Source organism: Hippocampus bargibanti, linkage group LG22 (genome assembly GCF_051943395.1).
Source record: "Hippocampus bargibanti isolate YZ-2025 linkage group LG22, ASM5194339v1, whole genome shotgun sequence".
Classification (NCBI taxonomy): domain Eukaryota; kingdom Metazoa; phylum Chordata; class Actinopteri; order Syngnathiformes; family Syngnathidae; genus Hippocampus; species Hippocampus bargibanti.
Window position 1 is genome coordinate 1,469,127 of NC_142755.1, and position 26,026 is coordinate 1,495,152.

The 26,026-nt window shown below is 40.2% G+C and overlaps 1 protein-coding gene and 1 long non-coding RNA gene across 4 annotated transcripts in view; one reads left to right on the forward strand and one right to left on the reverse strand.

Moving 5' to 3' along the window:
• The window catches only part of LOC148881535 (uncharacterized), a 25,882-nt gene extending 13,196 nt beyond the window's left edge, over window positions 1-12,686 (reverse strand). Inside the window, exons 1-2 of one of the 2 annotated variants that reach the window (XR_016113682.1) lie at window positions 12,507-12,686; window positions 10,930-11,041 (exon numbers count right to left, since the gene is read on the reverse strand). This is a non-coding gene — a long non-coding RNA (uncharacterized LOC148881535). The remainder of the gene's footprint in view (window positions 1-10,929; window positions 11,042-12,506) is intronic. The other variant, XR_016113681.1, reaches the window with a different exon arrangement.
• mgst1.2 (microsomal glutathione S-transferase 1.2) lies at window positions 7,580-9,887 on the forward strand. Of its 2 annotated transcripts, none has more exons than XM_088988910.1 (4): window positions 7,580-7,733; window positions 7,800-7,945; window positions 8,019-8,110; window positions 8,938-9,887. In XM_088988910.1, the coding sequence occupies exons 2-4, from the start codon at window positions 7,829-7,831 to the stop codon at window positions 9,182-9,184; spliced, it is 456 nt and encodes a 151-aa protein (XP_088845036.1). In that variant the 5' UTR covers window positions 7,580-7,733; window positions 7,800-7,828; the 3' UTR covers window positions 9,185-9,887. The 2 variants fall into 2 exon arrangements, with proteins under 2 accessions (XP_088845036.1, XP_088845037.1); XM_088988911.1 differs by having other exon boundaries at window positions 7,622-7,733; window positions 7,823-7,945.
• Window positions 12,687-26,026: the final 13,340 nt, after the last annotated feature.

Here is a 26,026-nt window from a genome sequence, read left to right on the forward strand (position 1 = left end):
ATAAATAAAATGAATGCCAATATATACAAATGAATACAAAAATAAATAAATAAATAAATAACATGAATGCAAATATATACAAATGAATACAAATAAATCCAAATAATTACAATAAAATAAAATAAAATACAGTAAAGTCTCGTTATATCGATATTCAAGGGAGTCCGAAAAAATATCGATATAACCGGGACTATCGATATATCCGACCCTGTTTGCATGTAATTTTCTCAGTGCGTGCATAGAAATAGTATCGATATAACCGGGACTATCGATATATCCGATATCGATATAACGAGACTTTACTGTAATAAAACTAATAAATAAATAAATAAATAAATACATACATACAAATACATATGAATCTAAATAAATCAAAATTAATAAAAATAAATACAATTAAATAAAATCAAATAAAACTAAATAGAATTAAATAAACTTAAAAAATACAATAATTAAATTAAATTAAATGAATAAATAGATAAATAAATAAATAAATAAATACATAAATAAATACGGTGAGATATGGTGAGTCCATACAAAACAGCAGTGGGGAAAATGCACAAAACCCCTTAATAGAAAGACAATGTGTTCCTTATAATGTCAACACTGATCAATCATTCATTGCAACTTTAATATCAAATTGAGACAAGCCCCACCCGAGGCCAGGTGGGGAAACATACACTCCAATTCCACTGCAGGGGGGGTTGGGGGTTTATGGACCTAGCTCATTATTCACCTGAAAGTTTCCAGCGACTTTAGTTCGTCTTTTATTCTATCCACCCTGCATAAATCTCGGGATAAATCTGGGCTGGAAACTTCACAGAGGAGATTTTTTTTTCAATTTCATCATCACCCCTGACTGACAAGTATCATTATGGATAAAATTATCTTGGTAATTATCCTGCCCGGAAAGATTTATATCTCTTTGTGAGGGCTGAAAGGATACTGAGTGGCGGTTACATGCAACTCTAGCAAGAGAAGAGAGAGTGCTTTGTTAAAATCGTGCCATAATGAGGTGTTGCGCCCCCCTCCTGCTGTGCCAAATCCTTGCCTGGATGGATCACCCAGAGTGCATTGCTTTTAGTCTGACAAACTCGGTTGAGGTAACGAGCATGGCCCCCAAAAAAAGTCTTTCACAATTAGGTAATTGCTCAGTATACTTGATATTCCGTTTTCTGTCTCAAAGAAGAATGACAACAAAAAAATACTTATCCACATTGAAATGTTTCGTAGCAAAAACCGGTTTGACCCGTAAAATCGTTCAAAATATTTTCGAGGAAGTGAAAACAATCCAAACGCTCTACTAGGAAATACATCAAGACACATATTCAATAGTCTTCTCTTAGAAACATCTTCGAAGGAAATCGACGTTATTCACAAAATCATTCACGTTTGCAAAATAATACAAAAGTCAAAACAAAGGTGCCACATATATAAATACATTTAATTTAATTTAATTTAATTTCAATTCAATTCATTTTCTTTTCTTTTCATATTGTATTTTTTACTTTTATTCTTTTATTTTTATCTCGTTTATTTTACTTTATTTTTTTAAACGCTCTTATGTTTGGCTAGGCAATTGAAATGCTTCCCCCATGAGTGAGAATCATAATCTTCTGACCTTTAACACAATTTCAATTCTGGGCTATTTGAAAATAATTCACGTCCAAGCTACCCCCATGGTTGTCAGTGTAATAAACATCTGAACTTCTGAATCCATTGCTCGAGGCGGTCATTTTTGCAACGTAAATAGTTGGTGCAATTAAAAACATTTTTTTTGCGGTGGTTCCATATTTTCTCAATCGGAATCTTTTACTTTGCGTCGCCAAACGTTTCTATTAAAATCATACTAATGCTTCACGCAAGACAACTCATTTGTTTCCAATATTATCCCTCACATCATTTTGCCGCATCAATAATAGCTAGCATTGTGTTCACTTTCGCGGACACTATTCATATCCGGACCTTTTGCCGCCATTCTGTATGTTATAACGTCCCTTAAAAGCCAATGACATGGTTTTTATATGCCGCCAGATGTGCGAGTGAGTTTGATCACCCACCTCAACAATAGCTTGCTCAAAAGGTAGACGTAATGAGAGTTCGGGGGGGAGGGGGGGGGGCACGTTTGCAAGTGAGTAAAAAGACAAAGCCTAAAGGCCTGCGCCTAATGAGCAGCTGTGTGGCTCTCATTAAGGGCAGAGTGCAACTGCTGATCCTTAATGAGCTTCTTCATTAAGATACATTGGAAGGGGAAAGTTGCATAGTTTTACTACCCCAAGCGCTGGGGCGACCTACCACCAACAGGGAAAACCATTAGAAATATACCCACTGACTGGATGTGTGTTATAGCACTCATCTTCTGAGATTAAGAGACTGTCAATCAAAATTGATTGGAGCCGGAGCTCGCTCGTAAATGGCTGCAAATGCCGTAAAGTTATTTGAGGAAAAAAAAACATGCCGCAATGTATTAAGACTTCTAGCTTGCGTCATAACATTAGAAGTCCAAGATCGCGCCTGACTAGGCAGCCATCAGCAAGTGCTCTGACCAGAATTGCTTTTTTTTGTTGTTTTTGTGTTGATTTTGTGTTTTCTTTTGTCATTTTGAGTCATCATGGAGGAAACTTTGCTGAACCGTTGCGCCTTTTCGGCAGCACGAATATGCCAGCACTGTTTTTGATCGGGAGGAATGTGAGTGCCATTTGACTGTCATCGCTGGACAGCTCTGGGGCCGCATTTTCACAGTCCCGCTTTGTTCAGCAGAAAAGTCGGTGCTGTTGGACAGTCTGCAGCTGGATGTATGTGGAACTGTCGCGGCTGGGAATTGAAGCGGATTGACGTGGAACAGGAGATGTGAGACAATCTTTTTTCGTCAATGGATGCTACAGCTTCGTGTTTGCTTTCAACATTTAGCTTGTAGCAGATATGCATATTTCACCATGACGTCCCTGATCTACTGGTGAGAAGGACACTTTGAGCCTGTCCTCTTTTATCTTGAACTGCTTCATGCCACTCAGAGTGTGCAAAAGTGCTTAAGATTGAATGACTGTCTGTATCGTTGTGTTGTCATATTATTTATTTATTTATTTTGGTTTTTTTTACTTCAAGATGACGCCTTTGCAGCAGCTCCTGTATTTTGTTTTTCTACTTCTTCTTTTCCTTTCCTCTTACTTACATCAATTTGCTGATGTGAAATGTCAATTTTTCCACTGCAAGACTCATCAAGGCTAATCCAAACAACCAACCATCCAACCAAGAAAAATATTTCTTCAAATATTCAATTTTGGATTTTGTCACGGAGCACCTAAAGATTGAATAACGAATCAGATTTCATGAATAAATGAAGTTTTATAGAAAAAAAAATGATATAATTGCTGAAGCGAATCATATACAGACTGAATAGTAGTGGACCGAACATTGACCCCTGTGGTACACCATAACTGTCTTTTATATGCAGCTTATATTGAGTCATAATTTCCCACATTTTACAAACTATAAGTGATCTGAAAAGTACGATTAAAACTCATTGAAGGGAATACCACGTCACACTTATTTTACACTTATTTGGTGAATACTTTGTAGTTGGTGAACACTTAGTAGACAATCTTTAGAGAAAAGGACGATCGGTTTACAATTAAGGCCTTTCCAGAACAAGTAGCATTGTTTTTGTTGTTGTTTTTCAATGAGAGCTTTGATTACGGCTACTTTAAAAGTAATGTGGTGCATAGCCTGTCAATAAAGACATATTGATCACGCTAAGTACAGCCGTGACAACCGGTGGAGGAGCATAATTAAGTAGTGGAAAGAAGAAGCCAACTGAAAGACTCCCCAAAAAACGTACATAGTTCCATTTATTAAGAAAATACAGTAAATGGGTATTTTTATACATCTTATTTGATTCAGAAGGAAATATTTGAGTCTTCCTTTCGACAAGAGAGTAGCACAGAATCAACCGAATTACCGTTTCAGGCTTGTGGCTTGAACTGTCACTCAACTGTCAAGCCATCTATTCTGTTCATATAATTCTGGTATGAAAAAAAAAAAAAAGCTATCATCAGTACAGTCTTATCACAGCTTGCTCGGCCGCTAATCTGATTTCTTATTTTCTTTCTGCCCTTGGGCCAGCGCCGTGTGAATGGGGTCAAATGAAACCCAATTGGACAAGTTAATCACGTCATATTTATGGTTTAACCCACAGGTTGCAGTATGGGAGGAGGGGGTTGCTTATCAATTCCATCAGTCGGAGGTCACCTTCCAAATCCTGATTATATGCCGCCAAATTTATTGCCCCCCCGATACGAGTACGCCGTCCTCTCAGAATTCGGCTTTTCATCGATTGGCGACTTGGATGTGACAGTCCTGAAAGTAATGCAGACAACCGGTTGTGATCAATAAAAAAATGTCTGTGCCTACAACCTAGGAGGCATTCTGTAATGAAATCAATAACTTTGCTTGGCTTGTGGCATTAAGATCATTGGCCGGGTTGTTATTTAGTCATTGTTGTCCTACACCGGCGGCATAACCTGGCGACCATGAGAAATCAATGGCGACACAGCGCAGGCCCGCATCCCAATTACTGGCTGGCCTGGCAAGGAATCAATGCGGCTTTTAGCCATTAGCGCTCCTTGAGGGAAATCACGGGACATTAGTTTTCTCGGGGAAGCTGCGACACAAAAGGAGGACGACGGGTCGCTCGACGACGGCCTTCTGAAAGCGGGTAGATAAATAAGGAAGAGGGTCAAGAGAATCGTTTGGCTCGGCGATGCGTTTATCGGTGGTCTTCTAAGGAGGAGAGAAATTCATTGCAAGCAGAAAACGAATTAAAACTATAAATATTTATTTACTCTGTTTATTTGCTATAATGGTTAAAATTGACAGTTGTTCAAATCTAACCAAGCAGTTACTTTTTAAGGGAATCAGCGGGCAGTGATTACATGAAATAAACTAATAATAATTGTGGTTTTTCATCAAAATGGTTGATGCCAAATTTTAAAAACAAATGCAGTAAAAAATGATAATTTTGGTTTGGAGTTTTTTTTCTTCTCACCAAAATGAATGATGCAATTTTTAAAAAAACAAACAAATGTAGAAAAAACACCACTAATTATGGTTTGGGTTTTTTTTCACCAAAATTGTTGATATATTTTTTAAATAAACAAATGTAGAATAAATAAATAAATAAATGCTTTTGGTTGGGGTCTTTTTTGGAACAAAAAATAAAAAATAAAAAATAAAAAAATAGCGTAGAAAAATAGAAATAATTTTGTTTCTGTTGTTTTTTTTCCATCAAAATGGTTGCTACATTTTTTTAAAAAACAAATGAAGAAAAACATATTTTGGGGGGACCAAAATGGTTGATGCAAATTTTAAATAAGCAAATGGAGAAAAAAAACAAATAATTTTAGTTCGGTTTTTTGGAACAAAAATTAAAAAACAAAAAAAACAAATAGCGTAGAAAAATAGAAATAATTTTGTTTCTGTTTTTTTAAACACACAAATGTAGAAAAAACTAATAATTTTGGAGGGACCAAAATGGCTGATGCAAATTTTTCAAAACTCACAAAAAAAATTGCGAAAACAATTTTGGTTTGTCATTTTTTGGTTTTTTTTCCATCAAAATTACATTTTTTAAGCAAATAAATGTAGAAAATAATAACAATAAACAAGTTTTTGATCATGTTTTTGTTCCAGTTTTAGCTGTTGTTAAAGCGCTATAGAAATCAACATGTATTGTATTGTATTGTATTGTATTGTATTGTATTTACCTTTGGGACCAAAATAGTTGATGCAAATTTTTCAAAACAACAAACAAATGCAGCCAATTCCCATTTTCGTCCCCATCCAGATTTAGACGGCTGCCAAATGTGACACGATACCGTGCTTGAGTCTATCAAAACAAACGCTCCCTTATTCTTTTCCTCGCCGCGATTCTAAAAACAAAACACATTTGAATTGTCTACCTTGTGTAACGCTCCTATGAATGATGAGCACTCCAACAACAACAAAAAATGGGCGACACAGCAGGCATTAATCAGTTTTGCGCAAAAACCCGCCCACCCCCCCTGCCGATTTTCAAAGAAAATAGCACGGGGAAAACGTCAGCCGCTGAATAACTAACATGGATGGCTTCCGTGTCACCTGTTATTAGTCTCACGTTTCCACATGTATCAGCGTGTCAAAATCAGGGAAAATACGCCTCGGGCCGTTTTGACAAACTCCCAACATTCTGTTTCTATTTGGCGGTTGATGCATCCGATGACAGTCGACGATTCCGTTCCCAAACTGGCACGGGTGCCCAACAAAGTGCCTGCGTCGGTCTTTTTGGAAAGTGACTGGCAGGTGTTTTGCACGCTAGCAAGGCTTGCCTCTTTTGTGTTTCAAGCACCTGGCTTACCCCAAACACGGCGACATGACGAGTGCTTGATTAAAGCGAAATGACAAAGAGTTTGAGACCAAAGTGATTCTGACTAGCGTGCGGTTTCGGGTTTAGTCGTAGTCTGGAGAGTGCGTGTTGACTGAGGTTTGATGGAAGGAAAGATGAAGACGGCGCTAAACGCAGCGCTGGAAATCACAGAGGAGGGAAAAAAATAACACTCGCGAATTGCGTTTTGGGATATTTTACCGAGTTGGATTTGTTTCCAGGCTCAAATTAAAACCGGCATTCCATGTAGACCCTTTTACAATGCCAGATAGCTAAAATCATGGCCTGTTAGCACTACTTAGCGTAGCCTAGCATTACTTGATTATTACAAAACCTTAAACCGTATCCCATCAGGTCATCTATGGGGCTTACCACACCATAGCGAGAAATGCTAACAACAAGATAGCTGTTGAGATAACCTAACAAGCGCATGGATGTACGCCGCCATGTATTCACTTTCACTTTTTTTCTTTCGAAATCAAAAAACAAGATGGGGGTGTCTTGGCTAGCTTGGCTAGCTAGCTCAGTACAAGTTGTAGTCCGACAGTAAAAATGGTACTAGCTAGTCTCGATTGCTAACATGTTGCTTGGAAAACTAAAATATATCACAAAGCTTTTCTGTAAATAGCAGGAAGATATTTTGGAGTGTCTAGCCATAACTAGGGAGCTAGCTAAGTACAAGTTGTAGTCCAAGGTTAGAATGGTTCTAATCTAGTCTCGATAGCTAACGAGTTGCTTGGAAAGCTAAAATATAACAGAAAGCTTTTCTGTAAATAGAAGAAAGATATTTTCTTTTGGGGGGGGGGTCCTCGGCATCAGTAGCTAGCTGACAAGTTATAGTCCAGTGCTACAAAGGAGATTAGCTAATTATGAGATCTAAACGCGCAATTACGCCAGGTAACCATTGGTGTGAAACAAAAGCCCCGGGCTCTTAAAAATGGGGCAGTAAGGTCTAATGGATTCAATAAGCCAAATGCTTTTCGACGATCATTTTTTTGTACTTTCCCGCATTTATCTTCACACAGTAAGCAGAAACCAAGTCTCTGAATTTATGTAACCTGCTCAGTCACCTCCTCAGGGCATTTTGAGAAGCTGCGTCGTTGTCGAAGTTGTCCTGACCCAACCTTTCACCTCGTCTTGTGCAACCAACAAAGCAGAAGCCGCGGTATCGCATTACAGATCATTTTGACACGTTCATTTTTACAATGTTGGTCGACTCCACCCCCCGTCCTCTCCCCGGAGGGACTAGGTTGTTGGTTGACTTGCGTTACGTAACACATTCCGATCTTCTCTCGCTGAAACTGACACGGCACAAGTAAGTTGGCTTGTCAATACAACCGTTTGTGCGTATATTCGCTTTTTTATCCTTCACACTTTCTAGATTCGCTGTAAAAACAACAACAGGTCACCATGTTGGAGCTGATGCAGGATGAGGTGTTCAAAGCTTTCAGCAGCTACGCGCTAATTGTCATCCTGAAGATGATGCTGATGTCACCTTTGACTGTTTTTTACCGCTTCACCAGAGGGGTAGGTACAACCCGAATTTCTATCTCTTTAACGACAACGAACACATTTCAACGAACCTCGTCCACGTTTTCAGTGTTTTGCCAACGAGGAAGATGTAGCTTTTAAGCCTGCGGAAGAGCGAAAGAAACTGCTGAGGATCAACCCGGATGTCGAGCGCATTCGGAGGTGAGTCTAAAGTCTACTCTGGACAGCTTTCTTTTACCACATGGCAACGAAAAAAATCTGGATTAGTCACCAGATAAACGGTTGGGCCCATAATGCTAACTGATAAGCTATCTGCTGTGCCACTTCTTGATTATATCACATCATCTCACAGGTATTATTGTCAAGCATTTCCTCCTTCTGTGGTTTCTTCAACAACAACAAACGTTCAAACCGTCTTCGAGGCATTGAAGAATTAAATAATAATTTCAGCATAATCATAACATCGATGCTAATCAAGCTAGCTCCTTCTTTCTACAAACTACGTGAAACCTACGTCTGTGTAAGCTCTCAGTCGTACAGGCGTGGTCCATCGATGAGAAGGTTTCTTCAGCCGTCATCTGTACAAATTTGAAGGTTTCGGACGTTTCGCCTCCTATCCAAGAGGCTTCGTCAGCGAACTAAAGTCTGACTGGTCGTATAGGCCCTATTTATATATCCCTAATGTCCAGCCATGGCGGCGCCGGACACAGGTATGATAGGTCCCTACTCTCAGGTTGGGGGGAGCAGAGGACCACTCCCTGTGGCCCCACTGATTGTTCCTACATTCCTGACTAACGACTGGCCTATTTCCCCCACTCCCACCGGTATGAACTCATCAGCATTACGAATGTTGCCTAACCTATTTTGCCTAAGCAGGCTATTGTATGAACGCTCCAAGTTGAACCTCACCCCACCAGACCGGTTTAATGAAGGATTTTGTTGTTTTATAAGAATCGCTTCATTTTTTTTTTTTAAACCTATTGACATTCTTATTGTTTATTTTGGTAACACGTGTTTTTGTTCACTAGATGTCACCTGAATGACTTGGAGAACGTTGTTCCCTTCGTACTGATCGGATTGTTCTACGCCCTGAGTGGACCCGAACTCTCGTCCGCCTTGCTTCATTTCCGGATCTTTGCCAGTTCTCGGATTTTTCATACCATTTCCTATGCTGGGGCTTTTCCACAGCCCTGTAGGGCTCTGTCCTTTTTCATAGGCTTGATAGCCACCGTATCCATGGCCTATAACACCCTATGTCAGGTTTTCATGATCTGATGATACCGTGGCCATTTTGTTTCCTGAAATGTCCGCAGCAGTGGTTGATTCTGGGTCGTTTACTGCTAGATCTGACATCTCAAATTTGAAAATTCCTACTGCATTCCCTGATGTTCCTCCCACAACCCGGTCTGGTCATACTCCAGATCTTTGAGCTTATATCGTCCGACTTCTTCTGTGTCTTTGGTCGCATACTGCGACCAAATAAAATGTCGTGATGTTAAATCCGACATAGAAGGCAGAATAATTTAGCCTGATGCTATGTTGTTAACTGTATTTTGATGATTGGTGGGAAAGGGACCTGCCTGGGCGCCTTCTACTGGATTTCACAATGGGTGGAAGGCCCTTCAGGCAATCGTGGTGATCTGATCTTTGGACAGGTCTTTGCTTTTCATGCCGGAGTGCCGACGAAAAAAAAAAAAAACGTAAAAAAAAAAACCTACAACAATGCATATTTTTCACCGTTGAGCGGTATTTACCGCGGCGTCTTAAAAATAAATTATGCTTTACAACTGCAGGGGGAGCCAAGGAGCTATCGATTGGATTTTAATGCTACTTATAAAGCAAAACTACTGGTGGTAGAAATATGATACCTGTCTGGTTGTTGAATATTTTGCTTGAGTGAGTTTTTCAAAATAAAATTCTTAAACCTACTGTTTTGTTAAATTAGGAAAAACATGTGAAATTAAATACAGGAATGGTGGATGGCTGTGTTCTTTGGACCAAATACACTATTCATCCACTGGAGACAATGATGAAGGATGATAAAATGATAAGTTGTTACATGTATTTTTATGTATGTATATTTTTTTTAAAGTGTTGGAGTGGAGGGAGCCTTTGGGAAAAAAACAGACTCAGTTTTTGCTTTTTTTGTTTTTGTTTGTTTTTTGTTTCCAAAGCCCCCTGTCCACTCCAAGACTTAAAGAAATAACGAATGATGATATACATAAAAGTAGATGGATTTTTTTTAAGTCGAACTAAAGTTTGACTAAAAAAAAACAAAAAAAAAAACAAAACAAACACAAACAAAAACAAAAAACAGACTTTTTTTTGTTGTGTTGTGTGTGTGTTTCTTTTGTTTGTCCAAAATTTTTGAACCAAAAAATAAAATGGTGCAATTGTCACAAAGCAAGCAGTCAGAAAGCGATACTATCATGATGGACATTTTAGCTACAGTATGTTTCTCTTATAAAGACAAAAAATGGCTACTAGTTGGATTTAAATCATGCATATAATCACATTTTTTAGAATTTAAAATACAACAGAATATGACTATTTATTTACGTTTATAATATAAAAGCATATATACAATAATCAATAAAATACTATTATAAATAGAATATAATCAATAAAATACAATTAAAAATGGAAACAAGATAGAGATACACAGAAAATGCAATTTTAAATCGGTTGGTTTTGACAAAAAAGTAATGACTAATGTACTCAGTCCCTTGCTCTGCAACGACTCAACAATGCTTCTCCCGCCCACAAGGGGTCAGCATTTGAAAAGTCAACCTTCTTGCTCTCTCATTAAGGATCATTTATAGACCAGGTGCATCTCATAAAAGCTCCTCAGCTCACAGCAATTAACTTCATTAGCTTAGCCGCGAACATTCCGTGGCTAATCCCCACTACGCTGCTTTTCTTTCATTTCAAAATGGCTGAATGTGACACGATTAAACACACGGCCTCCTAATTGACCCGCGTGAACGAACAACGGCGCCGCTATTCGCATTTGCACTCACCCAGACTTGTTTTTTTTGCCACGGCGTGTCAGCAGCTGATATGATGAATGCCTCTCGCTGCACATGAAGGTGACTGGCGTCAATCCAGAGGAGTGAAACCCATGGGTGGGCACTGCAAATAGTGGGATGAAATTACCATGAAGGCTGCTTTGGGCGGCTGCTTGTCTGCATTGTGTCCCCGTTTTTGGATAAGTGGAACATTTTATTTTTTTTATTTTTTATTTTTATGGGCGCTCATTTGTTCGGGACCCTTGGCCCTTCAGGGTCTCTCATTCCTCAGACAAGTCAAGCATTTCACATCTTGGGAGAAGGAGGGGTGGGGATGTAAAGGAGTAAAAACCCACCCCAACACCATCTTTAACTCATTCACTGCCAGACGAGCAAAAAAAAGTATGTCCGCTCCAGTGACATTGTCACTTGAATTCCAGGAGCCACTGAATACTATGTTGAGCAAAAATTAGACAATTTTGCATGGATTGTACTTCCATTTTCTGGATATCGGAATTTCTGTTGTAGGGAATCGATCTTTGCTATCATTCAGTGGTAAAAAATGTTAATACATCTGATTCTGATTTTCGGATTAAGGAATTTTCGTTTAACAGAATTCGTTATAAGAGAAGACTTATGACAGTCTAGCTAGCTACCAAGCTAGCTACCTAGCTACCTAGCTATCCATTTGCTATCTATTAGCTGGATAGCTGTAGTTTAGCTTTCTAGCTATCTAGCTGGCTAGGTAGCTATCTAGTAGGGACTGTATCTATTAGCTAGCGAGCTAGTTTTATATCTCTTTGAGTTACTTCCGGGTTGAGTGAACGCTGGCGCGCGTGGCTGCCGCTACTCACCCACCGAAAAACTGATCCTGTGACTGTAAAGTGACCTTGACAGTTTTGAAAGGCGCTTAGAAATCAAATGGGTTATTATTATTATTATTATTATTATTATTATAAATCGGCAATGGCAGAGACTGTGTTAACAAACAACAACTGACACGCCCACTATTTACTATTGTATTGATCTGTTTAAAATTGCATTCACAGTTTACTTTAATCAGCTTTAATAAATATTATTTATCATTTTATTTAGGATTTTATTGTTCTGGTGTTTATTGTTCTTTTAATTGTAAAGTGTCTTTGGGTTCCTTGAAAGGCGCTTGTAAATTAAATGTATTATTATTAATTATTCATAATAATTATTATGATTATTATTAGTAGTAGTCATAGTCACAGTCGTAGTAGCAGTAGTCGTAGTAGTAATGCTAAAACTGCCTGCTAAACTAACTCCTTACATTGGGTCAAAATTGCACACAAACTACTAATTACTGCACACAAACAATTCCCGAGTGTCCACAAACTACTAATTCGCACACACGCCAAACTACGAAAACATGCACGCATGCTACAAAATTGTGCGCTAACGTTGCTCCAAAACAATTCAGGCATGCACACAAACAAATGAACCACACCCGTGTCGATTTAACTCATGCTAGCTTAATGCTGACAAACAAATGTTACTAACAGGCTTTAAGCAATAATATCTGTGCAAGGAGACATACAGAGAAACAATATTAAGGTACTCACAGTTATGTATGCATCTTCTGTGTAAAACCAAAACAATGTTGCTTTCAAAGCTGGTGTGTCACTCTTCTTCATGGATATATGAATGTGTACATATACTGTGCTACCCCCTGGTGGATAAGGCGGGGACTACATTGTATTTTTTTTGCTAATAGAGATGACAGTGGTGTTGTATCATGTGTATGCAGGTCAGGAACTCAGTGAAACTTGTAAATATTTTTATGTTATTTATTTTTTTATGTTGGGGGGGGGGGGGTTGTTCACACATTCATCAATCACAACCGTCCTTCTGTGCACAGCCAGGGAGGAACATTTCGACCAAGATATGCATTTGAAAGAAGGTAATTAGGCAGATTTTTGCCCATGCACAGTTCCAGTTTTGATACCCCGCATGTCATCAATTCTATATTTCATGTATGACAGCCTGATTAGACGCAGTGTGCGTTTGGAACTAAAAAAAAAGAAGTCACATCACGATGTCTGTTCTCTTTCTTTTGTGTCTTAGCACTTCATTAACTGTCATCTACATGCTCGGGAGCCGCCTGGTGTCTTTTTTTTGCTCAGCTGTTTTAACGGCATCGCCGCTTAATTAGACACAACTTCAAAGTTACGCTCCACGCGGAGATGAAGCAGATATTTATATCTTACAGCGGCACCTCCAGGTCCCGGAAATGCAAGAAGAAGATAGTGAGGGGGGGGGGGGTGTGATTTACGCAAATGGGAATCAATTGGGTGCCATCAGGTGGACATTTTGAGGCCACAAAAATGGATTTGTTTATCTATCTAGTAGTTATAGATCTATTTATCTATTTATTTATCTTTGTTCATGGATGTATTTAGTTATGTATTTGTGTGTTTATTTATGTATTTATGTATGTATTTATTTATATATGTATTTATCTATTTATTTATCTTTATGTATTTGTCTGTTGATGTATGTATTTATTTTTCTATTTATTTCTATTTATTTATGTATTTATGTATTTTTCTGATGCTGTATGTATTTATGTATTTAAGTATGTATTTATGTATTATACAGTAAAGTCTCGTTATATCGATATCGGATATATCGATAGTCCCGGTTATATCGATATTTTTTCGGACTACCTTGAATATCGATATAACGAGACTTTACTGTATATGTATGTATTTATTCATGTACAGTCTGTATTTGTCTATTTATTTGTGTATTTATTTATTTATGTATTTGTCTGTTGATGTATGTATTTATGTATGTATTTATTTATGTATGTATTTATTTATGTATTTTTTAGTTATGTATTTATTCATGTATGTATTTAGATATGTATTCATTTGTTGATCTATTTCTTTATTTATATATGTATTTATTTATCGATTTCTGTATTTATTTATCTATTTGTTTATTTATCTATTTGTTTTTATTTTATTTATTTATGTATTTATATATGCATTTATTTGGGCAAATATTTATTTATTTATATATATTTATATTTGTGTATGTATTTATTTATTTATTCATGTATTTGGGCATTTATTTATTCATTCATTTATTTGGGCGTTTATTTATGCGTATATATGTATTTTTATTTATTTATTTTTCCTATATATGCTAGCCAATGGAAATTTCTCAACTCTGCATTTTACATTTCCAAAAAAAAAATCCTCGTCTGCTAATAAGAAATATCAAAAGGTCATCGGGGTCACGCAAACAAATAAAATAGACGCTCTTTTAATCCCCGCCAACCCTTTGCCGCCAGCTGACTCGTCTTCATATGTTTCAATCAGTTGCTTGAGCATGGCTGGGGTCAGCAGATTGCTGATGCTGATCCGAGTGATTGGAGCGCAGGTGATTACCATAAGCAATTTAAATTTTATTGATTTAACCTCTTGAGTGCAGTAATTGAAAAGACTCAGGTTTTTTTTTCTCCCCGAGCCACCTCGTCCCACCGCTTCGACTGCCCTACCAAGTATTTTATTTGATTTATTTATTTTTTTTGGCCACCCCAACTGACCGTTTTGTCATTTCGTCATCGTAGGAATCGACCCATCGGTTCTCGACTCGCCTTGGCTAACAAAAATGGCGGCGTTCAATGAACAATGCGGCAGGGATAATTTACAGTCACGCGTTGTCGCCGGGGTAGCAGAAGGTCACGTGGAATGTCCATCTCGCACCCCCACCCATCATAAGAACAATTTTCTGATTATTCTTCCGGTGAATAGACCGTCTTTACTAATCATCATCGCTAACACAAAAAGCCCAATTTCTTACTTAATTACAGTTTTTATTTTAGATAAGAAAGACAGCCTAATTGTAAATTACCAAGCGGAATTGGCCGAAAAAAACCATCTTGGCGTTTGTTCATTAAAATATTCCCAAATGCGCGTCATATCTTCTTCATTATACCGAGCCATAAATGGAGGACTAGATTCCACCCTCAGATCAATTAATAAATGTAGAAACTTCCACCTGGGATGAGCCACGTTGTCCATTTTTCATCAAGCGGCCGTCATTTCTCACGGGGGGTATCACAATTTCTTGTTTTAATATTTTAGTGCTCTAACTTAAGCTTCCGAAATTCTCTCCAGGTAGGACCACTAGATCATCTTGACATTTCAAAGTACTAAAACCTTTGGAGTAAAGCGATTTTTATGAAAATCTATTCACGTAATTTGTGCTTGTCAGGCGACCCCCCCCCCCCCTCCCACTTCGTAGCCGGGTAGAGGCTCATTCGCTATATTTCACTTTTTCGGACAGGGATATAAAGTAGCTCGAACGAATTTGACATGATTTTGACGATGGCAGCGGACCTCCGTTTAGCCGCCATGCTTACATCGATGTATGACTACAACAATTTGAGTGGTGTCAGCGGACATTTTTATCTTTAACACCTTGTTTTTTGACTCGGGATGTTTTTGTCTCCAAAGCTTCCCCTCCAGACAGGCAAAATCCGACCAATTAGGTGCCGTAGCACGTTAGCAAGAAGTAACGTATACAATGGGACTGAGATCGCTCCGTGACAGGTTTGTGCGGCTCCAAGTCGATCAGTATGATCACGATCGGAAAGCAGAAAGCTAGGATGGTCGGAATTCAAATTTACATTGTTTTCAGAACGTTGATGAGTGTTGGATTCTGCACTCAAAATGTCAGAATTTAGGTCAAATTCTGTCTGTGGTGCATTTGATGTTCAACCTCTGGCAGTGGCCATTTCCAGGTATCAATACAGTCAATTGGCAAAAGGTCCTTGAAATAAACAGTCAAAGTCACTCCACACTTCCCAATTTGGTTTCGGAATAACTGTCAAAAAGCCTTGAACTTTGCTTTAACAGCGTTTGAAATTTCATCCAAACAAAGTCATTGAAGCAGAGCAAGCAATTTATGACCGTTTCCAAATCCGGTAAAATAAGCATCAATGGGCCACGGCATTATGAGGGGAAACTCCAACCATTCCTTTCAGGAGTTAATGAGTTCTGCAGGAGAATAATCAATAACCTGGAGGGTGGCTAATTAACTTCTAATCATCCGGACCCATTTTGGTGAGGCACAAATGTGAACCATTATAAGTAGCTATGGTAATAATAGATAAATCTGACATTTTCTTTTTTATTAGCGAAATAAAAGGTAGCTTATCAGCTGACAGGTCCAAAATTGCTCTGGGGAATAAGTGTTTACCCTTCAAAAAGATTCCCCGCACGGCACCAAGATGGGTTTTGTTTAACGCTCGTTGGATATTCAGGATTTACAACACGTGTTTACATGATTTCCCCGAGTGAAGAGACAACATTCCTTCTGCTGGAAAGCTTCAAGGATCCGCTCTGGACCAGGTACTACAAACAGAACCGGCTTTTGGTAAATGGTGTCACAAAAGCGCTAGCTTAAAACCTGGCCTGGCTTTATGTATTAACAAAGCACGAGGCAGTAGAATGGCGATCCAAGTATTATAACTCTTCAACCATGAAAACTAAGCTGGGCTTTTGTCGCATCCTCCCTGGATTTTGTGCTGAGACCTCGTCGGCGCACTTTGAGTTGTGTCGGAAATATTCGCGCTAGTACGTGACTGTATACGCTCCATATGGAATCAATGGGCAGTTGGACTTCAGTTTCCACGCCCTGCGTTCATGCCGGTGTGTTCTTAGTCTCTTTGAAGATGCTGGGAAAACAATTCCGATGGAACACCGTCATTTATAAAATGAAAGTTTATCTGGTGTCATTAATAGTAATGAGATGATCTTGGAAATGTATAAGAAACGACACATTCAAATACATTTGGACATATTTCGTACAATAGGACGGCAGATTGTTCAAGCTTCATGCGTAATCTGTAACTCCCTCAATCTTTGGAAGCAGCAGTGCATGAAATCACCAGCGCATTTTGCTGCAAAAAAAAATCGCTGAAGGGATTTTGTTTGGTGGGACGACAAGCCGTATACCAAATATAGCTTCAAGGTATCAGTCTCACGAGAAAATTTGGGCAATTAGTGTTTGGCAGATTTCTCTGGTATGACAATGCATTACCAATAGATGGCCAAAACCAGATTTTCATTGTTCTATAGAAGTGATACCCACAGGACAATCATTAACAAATTCCTGAATACAAGTGGATTTACAGGACGCCGTAATTGATAGCGCAATGGCAGTTGGGGCTACGTCCAATTACTATAATAATGTCACAATATGGGCTGTTTGTGTGTGATCATTTCGAAATGACTCTAGGCTGAATAGGCTCAGATAAATCTGCCCCTACCCCCCCTGTGTGGTGAGCAAAGACTGAGCGCAGAATGATGTCAGTGTGTTAGCGGTATTGCCAGTCCTTTGACATATCAGATTGGGGTAGGAATCCCTCATGGAGATGTCAATGATCCTGTCGCAGGACTATGATTTTGCACCAGGGGAGACTGTAGGACCCACCAGCAAAACCTGTGAGGCGGGTACGACTGAAGATACAGAAGATGTTTGTCAGGTAGCAAACATTTATTTGGCCTGAGAACTGAAGCAACATGCTTCAGTTCTCACCCGGCGGAACTGGCAAAAATCAATAATTCAACAGAGCAAGGATAATAGTGACGACACGCGCTGTGCACTCTTTTCAGCGTGATGATGGAAACGTATTTGGGGGCAAAATAAATTGCGGCGGGTGGTCACTTGTCTGCTCGTTGAAGGCGAAACGAAGAGTCATGATCCTCACGCAGAACCGACCATGTTGGTCGTCCGTCACTGGCCAGTAAAAACCAGAATCAGAAAAGTTGCGAACGCATGAAGGATGCTTATTTCTTGAAAAATTCATTCAAAATGCTTGCCCTGGGCGACCCTCTTAAAGTTTCGAAATAGAAAATCTGACTATAAGATCGGATGACTTCAGAATTTACTGGAACACTACAAAGTTCACCTCTGTCAGGAACTGCCAGATGCTCACGCTGTTATGACCCGGCGTGTTGTCATGTGTGAAGCAGCCACAGGATATTTTTTGTTGATCAACAAGTTTAGCACTCATAGTTTGGCTTTGAAATAGCGTAGTAGGGACATAAAAAGATCTGTTTCAAGTTCTTCCTCTCAATAATTGCTTGGTGACTCCAGTGGTGGTTCTACAATTTTCAGTTCATGGTAAGCCGACAGCCCTGAAGGTGACCGACGTGTTCCTGAACCGATTTTCTTTCATCGGAGCCTGACACTTTCTAAAAGGTCTTTCCTCTGTTATTATGATGGTCTGTCTTTTTAGTGAGTTTGGGCACACCTGCATAAAATGCTGATGTGGGTCCCGCCGCCTTTCCCTCAGGTCTTTCTTCTTCCATTCCTTCCCTGTGGCAATAGATCCAATTTCCTCAGCAGAAATCATTATTTGGCATCATTACCATTCCTAACACTTTTATCTACCCGTCCCTTGTTTCCTCTTTCCATTGCCTGATTAAATTTGTGCAGGGTGGTAGGGGGGTGGTGGTGGATTGCTACCGTCTTACGCCAACCTGAATAAACCTTGCAGTAGTCTCTATAGGGATATTTTTAAAAGTTCCAGTGTGGCTACTATCTAAAAAGAAACTCTGCAATCTCCGAACGGAAAGATTGAAGCATTTGCAATGAAATGCCAGTGTTTACTAAAGATTTTGTACTGTGGTGATTGGAACCCAAGGATGTCTTCCACATTGTAAAGACTGCAAATTTTCCTAGTTTGGCCATGTTACGAGAGCCGCAATGAACCCTTAGCCAAACCTTCCTTCAAGAAAACGTGAAAGCATAGCGAAGATAAGGTCGCCCAAGGATGAATTGGAGACATGGACAAACATTCCAATTCACCAACTCCGGGATACCGTAAAAGTCTGACAAAGTGGGACTGGGTGTGAGGGGTGGCGAGTGTACTCATCTGCAAATTCTTGGGACAACTCAAACTCAAGCTAGGTAGCCATTGAAACATTTTCGTTTCCTCATCCAAATCTACACTTCGAATTTTTAACTCTAAACCTCTTGATGGAAGCAGAAGTAATCAAGAAAATCAGAATGTGTGAATGAGAGTGTCAAAGAAGAGAAAACCAAGGAAGCTGATACTGTCATCGCAACCGTTGCTACGAAAAATACAAATTCCGACCTCAATGACGACTACTACAATTGTATTCATTGTTGGATCACAAAGGAAAATGACGGTATCGAATATCACCACTACCGATATTTGATTCTTATTTTTTCATATCTTTACATTGCAACCAATCACCAGGAAAGCCCCATCAACTGCCTTTCACCTCAGAAATTCTGTCCTCCAATTGGCCGATGCATCTCGGTCTATGAAAACACCTGAATATGTATTTGCTAGCTCTTACATATTCCTAAAAATTCATTGCACCGCTAGCTTAGTTGTACCAAGGAATGTTCTGGCCTGATATGTTCTATTACTCCGCTTTTGGAGCCTCACCGATTGCATTTCACGCTTGACAACATCTTGTGGTCGCTAACGTGGACTCTTATCCGCAGTTCCGTATAACGTATTAATTAAAGTCGAATGTCGCTCCCCGCAGCATTGGGTTATTGTTAAGCAGTATCTCCCAGTGCAAAAAAAATGTATTATTCATGTTTGCTGTTTTGGTTTCTTTGTTGTCCCTGCAGGCAGGGCCCAGGTAAGTCCCGATGCCTCAGTAGTGCTTCACGCGGCTGGGAGGCCCTGGGGTAGAGCCTGCGGCAATGGCTTTAGCCTAGCTGCTCCCCGGAGACACTCCCGCTCAACCGCTCCGTTCCATCTTCAAAGACAAATACAAACACTGCAGTCTCCCCCGTCCTGCCGGCTCCTGCGTCTCTCTTGTGCTTGCGAGAGCTCACACGGTATATTGTTCCCCTCTTGCTCTGCCCACATATTCAAGCGGGGGTGACTTACACCGCGGCAAATTTTGTACGTGGGCGCCTTCTTTCAAATTGTGCAAGTGCGGTCAAGGGTTCAGCGGCGGAGGCGGCCAAAAGAAAGTCTGTTGTGACTTTCTAGTTGCAGAATAATCCTTGCAACCAAAACACTCTGCGTGGCGGGGACATGAAGTTTGTTGATAAAACATCCTCAGGAAAAGTGGCATTGAGTGTACAGTTTATATGTCGAGGGATATCTAAGGTAGAAGAATATAAACCTACGGCCTGAAAAACAAATCCCAAAACAGAGGCTGGTATGAAATCTAATGGAGTCACGACTAAGGACTAACACAGATTTTAAAATACAATTTTCACTCTTTCTTTAAAGATCCACCCTAAAAACTATTATGAGTCATGGACAAGAAAACCATGGAGGCATAAGGAGCAAGGTGGACTAAAAATGTACTCCCAAAGAATACTTGGTACACTGTGCCAAAGTCCTGAAAAATCCTCAAACCCAAAGTAACAAACAAAGACCAAGGACAGTAACATGATTTGTCAGAACCCTCGGAGCTAAATGTATAGACGGGACAATAAGGAACACCTGGACTAGGCACAAGGGGACCCGGATGACCAGAACAGGTGGAAACAAAACCAAACGAGCAAAACAAAAGCATATGAGGAAACAAACAATCTTCAAAAACTAAAAAATGTGCCGGAGACCAGAAATGATTGAAACTGGAAACCGTATAAGGTGATCTTAGAAGAGCTAGCTGGTGCTTCTACCGCGAATAAGCTCCACACCCGAACGGGATTTTGTTATATTCATGACTTTCAGAAGATACTCCGCTGTCCACCTTGGTCTTTAAGGCTATAGTTTTAGCAGAGAATTAGCAGTGTCAGGGTCCGTGACGGTGAACAGTAATTACAGCAAGGCCTCAGCCCCATCAAGACCCCCAACAATCTCCCAGTGTTGACAGTTGGTCAGCGCTGGATTGGCAGCAGGCGCTCCCGCCCGAGAGTCTCCAGAGTACCCATTAGGATGGAGGCCCGGCGTCCTTATCAAGCCAACCCCTGCGCTCTTCCAGTGCGCAATTACAGCATGGTCTGCACATTTGTGGAGCTCACAGTTGTTGTTAGCGTCACCTTCGTCTACAGCCTCCTTAATAACCCGTAAGTCAGTAGCGAGGGCTCGCAGGGCCTGCAGTTGGCAGGGCGAGACGTGCGCGGCGAGTTAATGACGATAGTTATGGCTGTTGTGTGATGTTACATGGGAGCATGATTGGGAGAAAGACCGTGACCTTGTGTTCTGCAAGTTTTCTAATTGTTCCAGGTTCACACGGAGCACAGGGGGAGAACATTATATTCAGAACAGGTCTTGGTTTCGGAGTCTCCACATCCAATTTTGGTTCATTCGTTGATACCCCTGAATTTTTCTACGGCTCTCTCCAGATTGTGAAACCAGATTCTAACCGGATTTCTAACCATTTTCAAAAGGACAAAATAATTTGTCATTGTTTCAATTGGCAATCCCTTAAACACAAAACGGTGCTATGACAGTTTTCCATTTATTGATATTTTACAAAATCAGAGTCATCTCATTTTAATAACCAAGCCTCCCCCCCTCACCCCCTCCCATAATCGGCACTTTCATTTCACAGTTGAAGATTGATATTTTAATCATATTATGACCTAATATGATGACTATAAATGCATTTATGGTACGCTTCCACCGCCCCTCTTTCACTCCAACAAACTGGTTTTCACTCCCAAAATAAAGCAAACATGATTCTAAAACTCAAACAAAAATCCCAATGTCGATCAAATTGGGACACAAAAAATACAAATTGTGAAACAACTCTAGACCTTTGCCACTTCTTTATGCTGACACTCAAACATTCTTCAGATCCTGCCTTTTCAATAATCTGAAACTTCCTGTCACTGCCATCCAGAAAGGTTTTCTGAAGGTTATTGTTCGGAATAAGGCAGCTCTGTCCGAGACGCCCCCTGCAGATCACAATCATCTTTCCAATTTGTTTGATATTAGGTCATACGGAAACAGCGCTTCATAAACACACAAGGGTCGGCATCAACAGCTACAAAGGATGGCGAACCAGGAGGAAAACAAACAAAATTACATAGGTCTCCATTAATAACTGTGAAAGGGGGGCAAAAAAAGAAGACTCCCAACCCTCTCTTTCATTTCCAAAACAGCATGACCTGGCGCTAAGTTAGATTTGGATCACTAAACCCATTTTTCAACATAATTAATACCCAGGCGAAACAAGCGCCTGAAATACGGCGGTATTGACTTTGGCGCCACCGTTAGCGGTGGCCCGAGCGTGCGGAGCGACGGCCATCGTGAAATGACTGCCACATGATTATCTTCGGGGCCTGGTAAACACACTTTCTCATCAAAATTTAAAAGCGGAATTGGAGCATTTCCCAGATAAAGCGCCATTTCTGCTAACCTGACGTCAACCCGGCGAATAGATTTTCAAGCGTTTGCTGCTAACGCTAACTAGCGTGATCTGTCCAAGGGGTTAGTTCGTCTTGGCATAGTTACACACCACCCCTCCAAAAAAATTCAGGTATTCATGACAAGAAAAAAATATACATTGAATAAAAGCTATCAACATATTTTCATTGACAAAGTCAAAGTTTCTGTGGGTGCGCAGCGGCAGCCACACGCACCAGCGTTCACTCACCCCGGAAGTTACTCAAATAGATAGCCAGCTAATATATAGCCGATAGCTAGTTTGCTAGAAAGCTACCCAGAACCAACTCAGGGTGTTGACTCCTTGAAGACATTCAACAAACTGAAAAACTGATAGACACCTCCTCCTTTTATAAAGTCCAGAAGTCTGATTGTCCCCAGGTGTGGGACATGAAACCCAGGTACACTCACTTTGGTCTGATGAGTCCTTGTTATGGTTCTGCGGAACCACAAAAAGGAATAAATATCTAGTTTTTGGGGACTCAGCAGACAGATTCTGGTAGTTATGAAGTGCTTATGTGGTGCTAGCGTGTCTAGGGCACGTCCGATGAAATGGTTAGCGTTGAGCTAGCGGATTTTCAAAAGGCGTGAAACTAAATTAGCAATGCTCATTTGCAGTAAGTAACTCCAAAAGGCTCCAATAACACTTCAAAAATACTGAGTATGCCTCCTGGAAGAGATTCATAGTTTGTTGACAAACCTCCAAACTATCACATGCCTGGAAATATTTGTGTGGAAAGGTAGAGCGGTGGGGGAGGGTGCACACGGTTCTGTTTAATGAATTGCATTTGTGACTGCGAAACCACTAAGCACTTTTTAATACATTAAATCACTTTTGCGGGTCAGGTGAGCGTTAGCGTGAGATGGCAGATTGCTGCCATTTTCTTCTGCATGGTTGACCTCCCGCAAGGGGTCCCCAAATGGGCATCTGGTAAGAGTTATCCCTGCTACTTCAAAAGAACCGAGTTCACAGACCTCCAGGCCGCCGTGAATCCCGATGGCCCGCTCGGCAGATCAGTTGACGGGGTCAGATTTGCGATGGGACATTGATGCAATCAATGAGGTGTTAATTGCGTGCCTCGCTGACGTTTGATTTATTTATTTATTTATTTCCCCATACCGATTGCCAATACTCCGCTGGGTAAGGTTGTGACTCCATATTAAAGGTTTTAATTGCCCTAACCTTCACTAATCCCCAATGTTATTACATGGGTATTTGCATGATTATGAAAGGTTTAAACAACAGAACAAATGCAAATATCACGTAGGATTAATTTTAAATAACGGCCCGGTCTGCAATGGGTGAACAATGGAAACTGAACCAAGTCAGTACCTAGCAGTACAATGGGCCTTGCATACAAGATTTTAAGATATAAATGATCCATATGGAGATATTTATTCTTTATCTTCTGAAAAGAATGTCTGATATTACTGTAGTTCACTGACCAGTGACCGTCTCCACTGTTCCATGTTTATTTTCAGACGTCCTGACTGCAAATGAATGGCGCAAGCACGAGACCACCGGTCAACTACTAGTATTTAAAAAGTACCTTATACTGTTTTAATCATACTTTAGAACCTGGATTTTGTTTTAATATATAATTCAGGATACAGTTGAACCTTTAGATGCACCTTGTAACGTGATCACACGATAAACTGTCCACTGTAGTAACCGCCGTCCCTGAGTAGTTTCGGAGAGCTACGCTATTAGCCACAGGAAATCCAAATTACCTAAATGAGCTAGCGGCTAAGCCACTTCTGTTTTTATTCCTATTCAGGCCAAATGATTATTTCGATTGACCCTTGGTACCACATACTCTTGTTGGGAGCTGACTAATTGTTCAAAGAGTCAAATTCGCTTGGGCCTTACACTCAAATCAGACCCAAAAAAATACAAAATCCATTCAGCGCAATAAAGAGCTAATGACCCAACAACTGGAATTTATTTGCCAGGGCGCCCATCTCCTTGAAAGGGCCAAAGGATAAGGAGTCATTAAAGCAACGTTATCTGGTCCAGATAGCATTGGCATGTCTGTAAAGATCATTATTTTTGCCCCTGGAGCCGTTTGGCAAAGGAGAGCAACGCTAACTCCAGGGTCAGTATTAACACAGGGGATGAGGACGCTAACGATACACAGCCTGGCAGCTAATACTTTTTCTAAACGCTCTTAATGACTGTAGATTTGGATGTGGGGTGAGTTGGTGTTTTTCTTTGCGCTCAAGTAACGTAGCTCGCTTTGGCTCTTAGTGATTTGGCAGCGTTCTTTAGTTCTTTACTGGACTCCGTCTTTATTTTTTAAACCCTTATAACTGAGTTGAGAGGGGATAAGCGCCCAGTTTCATCATAGCCAAATTTTCAATTAGTTTTTTAAAAACAGGGGACAACTTAACACGTTATCAGGTGACAGGGTGCATGAAACACTGTCAAGGTCACTTTACAGTCACAGGATCAGTTTTTCTGTGGGTGAGCAGCGGCAGCTACACGTGCCAGCGTTCACTCAATCTCAAACAGATAGAAAGCTAGCTAGCTAATAGATAGCCAATAGATAGCTAATAGCCAGCCAGCTAGATCGCTAGCTAGCTAATAGATAGCGAATAGCCAGCTAGCCAGATAGGTAGTTATTCGCTATCTAGCTAGCCATCTGCTATCCAGTCCGCTAGATAGCTTCTTCTTTTCCTTAAATATACTATGTTACACTCCTAACCATACCTTGTGGGGACGTCCTTTCGTATAGTGTATTTGGGAAGATATTTATTTTAAAAAAGGTTAGATTGTCTCCCTTTTTGGAGTGTTTTGTGAGTAAATACAGTATTACATCTCCCCCGAGTCACAGTCACCACGTGCTGTATAAAAAAAGGTAAGGACTTACATCAATCGGCGGGATAAAACAACACGGTTACGGGATTCTATTTATCTGCGGGGCAAACATACATGACAAAGCGAGTGTGTGCGTGTGTTTCTGTTTCACACAAACTCCTTTATTCAACCGCACGTCTCGTAATGGTGCAAATGGCCATCACGCCGCAATGTATCATAGCTGTCACCAAAGACAACACGGCGCTAATGATGCTAGGCTATCAGCGGCAAGGATTCCCCAGAGGGGGGTCAGAGCGCTAACATCTGACTCCGGAAGAGTCGAGGCAAAATAACGCATGACACATGTCTGCCATTAGCGTGAATCCTCCCCGCGGTTGCCACACTTTCTTTTAATTTCGCTTGCCTGTAATCTCCCATCGACTGGAGTGTTTTCATCTACTAAAGGACTTTCAACAGCTTGAGCCTAATCAAAGGCGTTCTCTCTTTGGTTTTTTTCTGTCTCTGGATAAGGAAATTCAATTAGCTTAATTGGGCTGGATATTATCCTCTGTAATGTGATGGAAGCATCACTTTCACCAAAACTACAAAGGGCACTTTGGAAGCACCTTGCTAATTAGCGCAATAACTTTAATCCAAATGTTTTACCTCAACATTCCCGATGATTCCAAATTGAAATCCAGGTAATTAGTCCAACTAACCGCCCCCTCCCTCAAGGCATGTAGTGATCACTCAACTCCATCTTGGAGCCTGCTGACGGCAAAGTAAAAATGAAGCGTTACGTTTTCTCCTGTTACACGCTTGACACACAATGGGAACCAAAATAGAAGATAGTGGTTTTTTTTTTTTTTTGTTCCTCACAATGGCAAAAAAAAACAGATGGATTTATTCAGAAATGCAGTCACAACTAAAAC

Bases quoted from the DNA above. Each gene is read 5' to 3' on its own strand.
- mgst1.2 (XM_088988910.1), top strand. From the start codon at position 7,829: ATGTTGGAGCTGATGCAGGATGAGGTGTTCAAAGCTTTCAGCAGCTAC. The intron at 7,946-8,018 runs GTAGGTACAACC...CCACGTTTTCAG, and splicing joins TTTACCGCTTCACCAGAGGG to TGTTTTGCCAACGAGGAAGA. The intron at 8,111-8,937 runs GTGAGTCTAAAG...TTTGTTCACTAG, and splicing joins GATGTCGAGCGCATTCGGAG to ATGTCACCTGAATGACTTGG.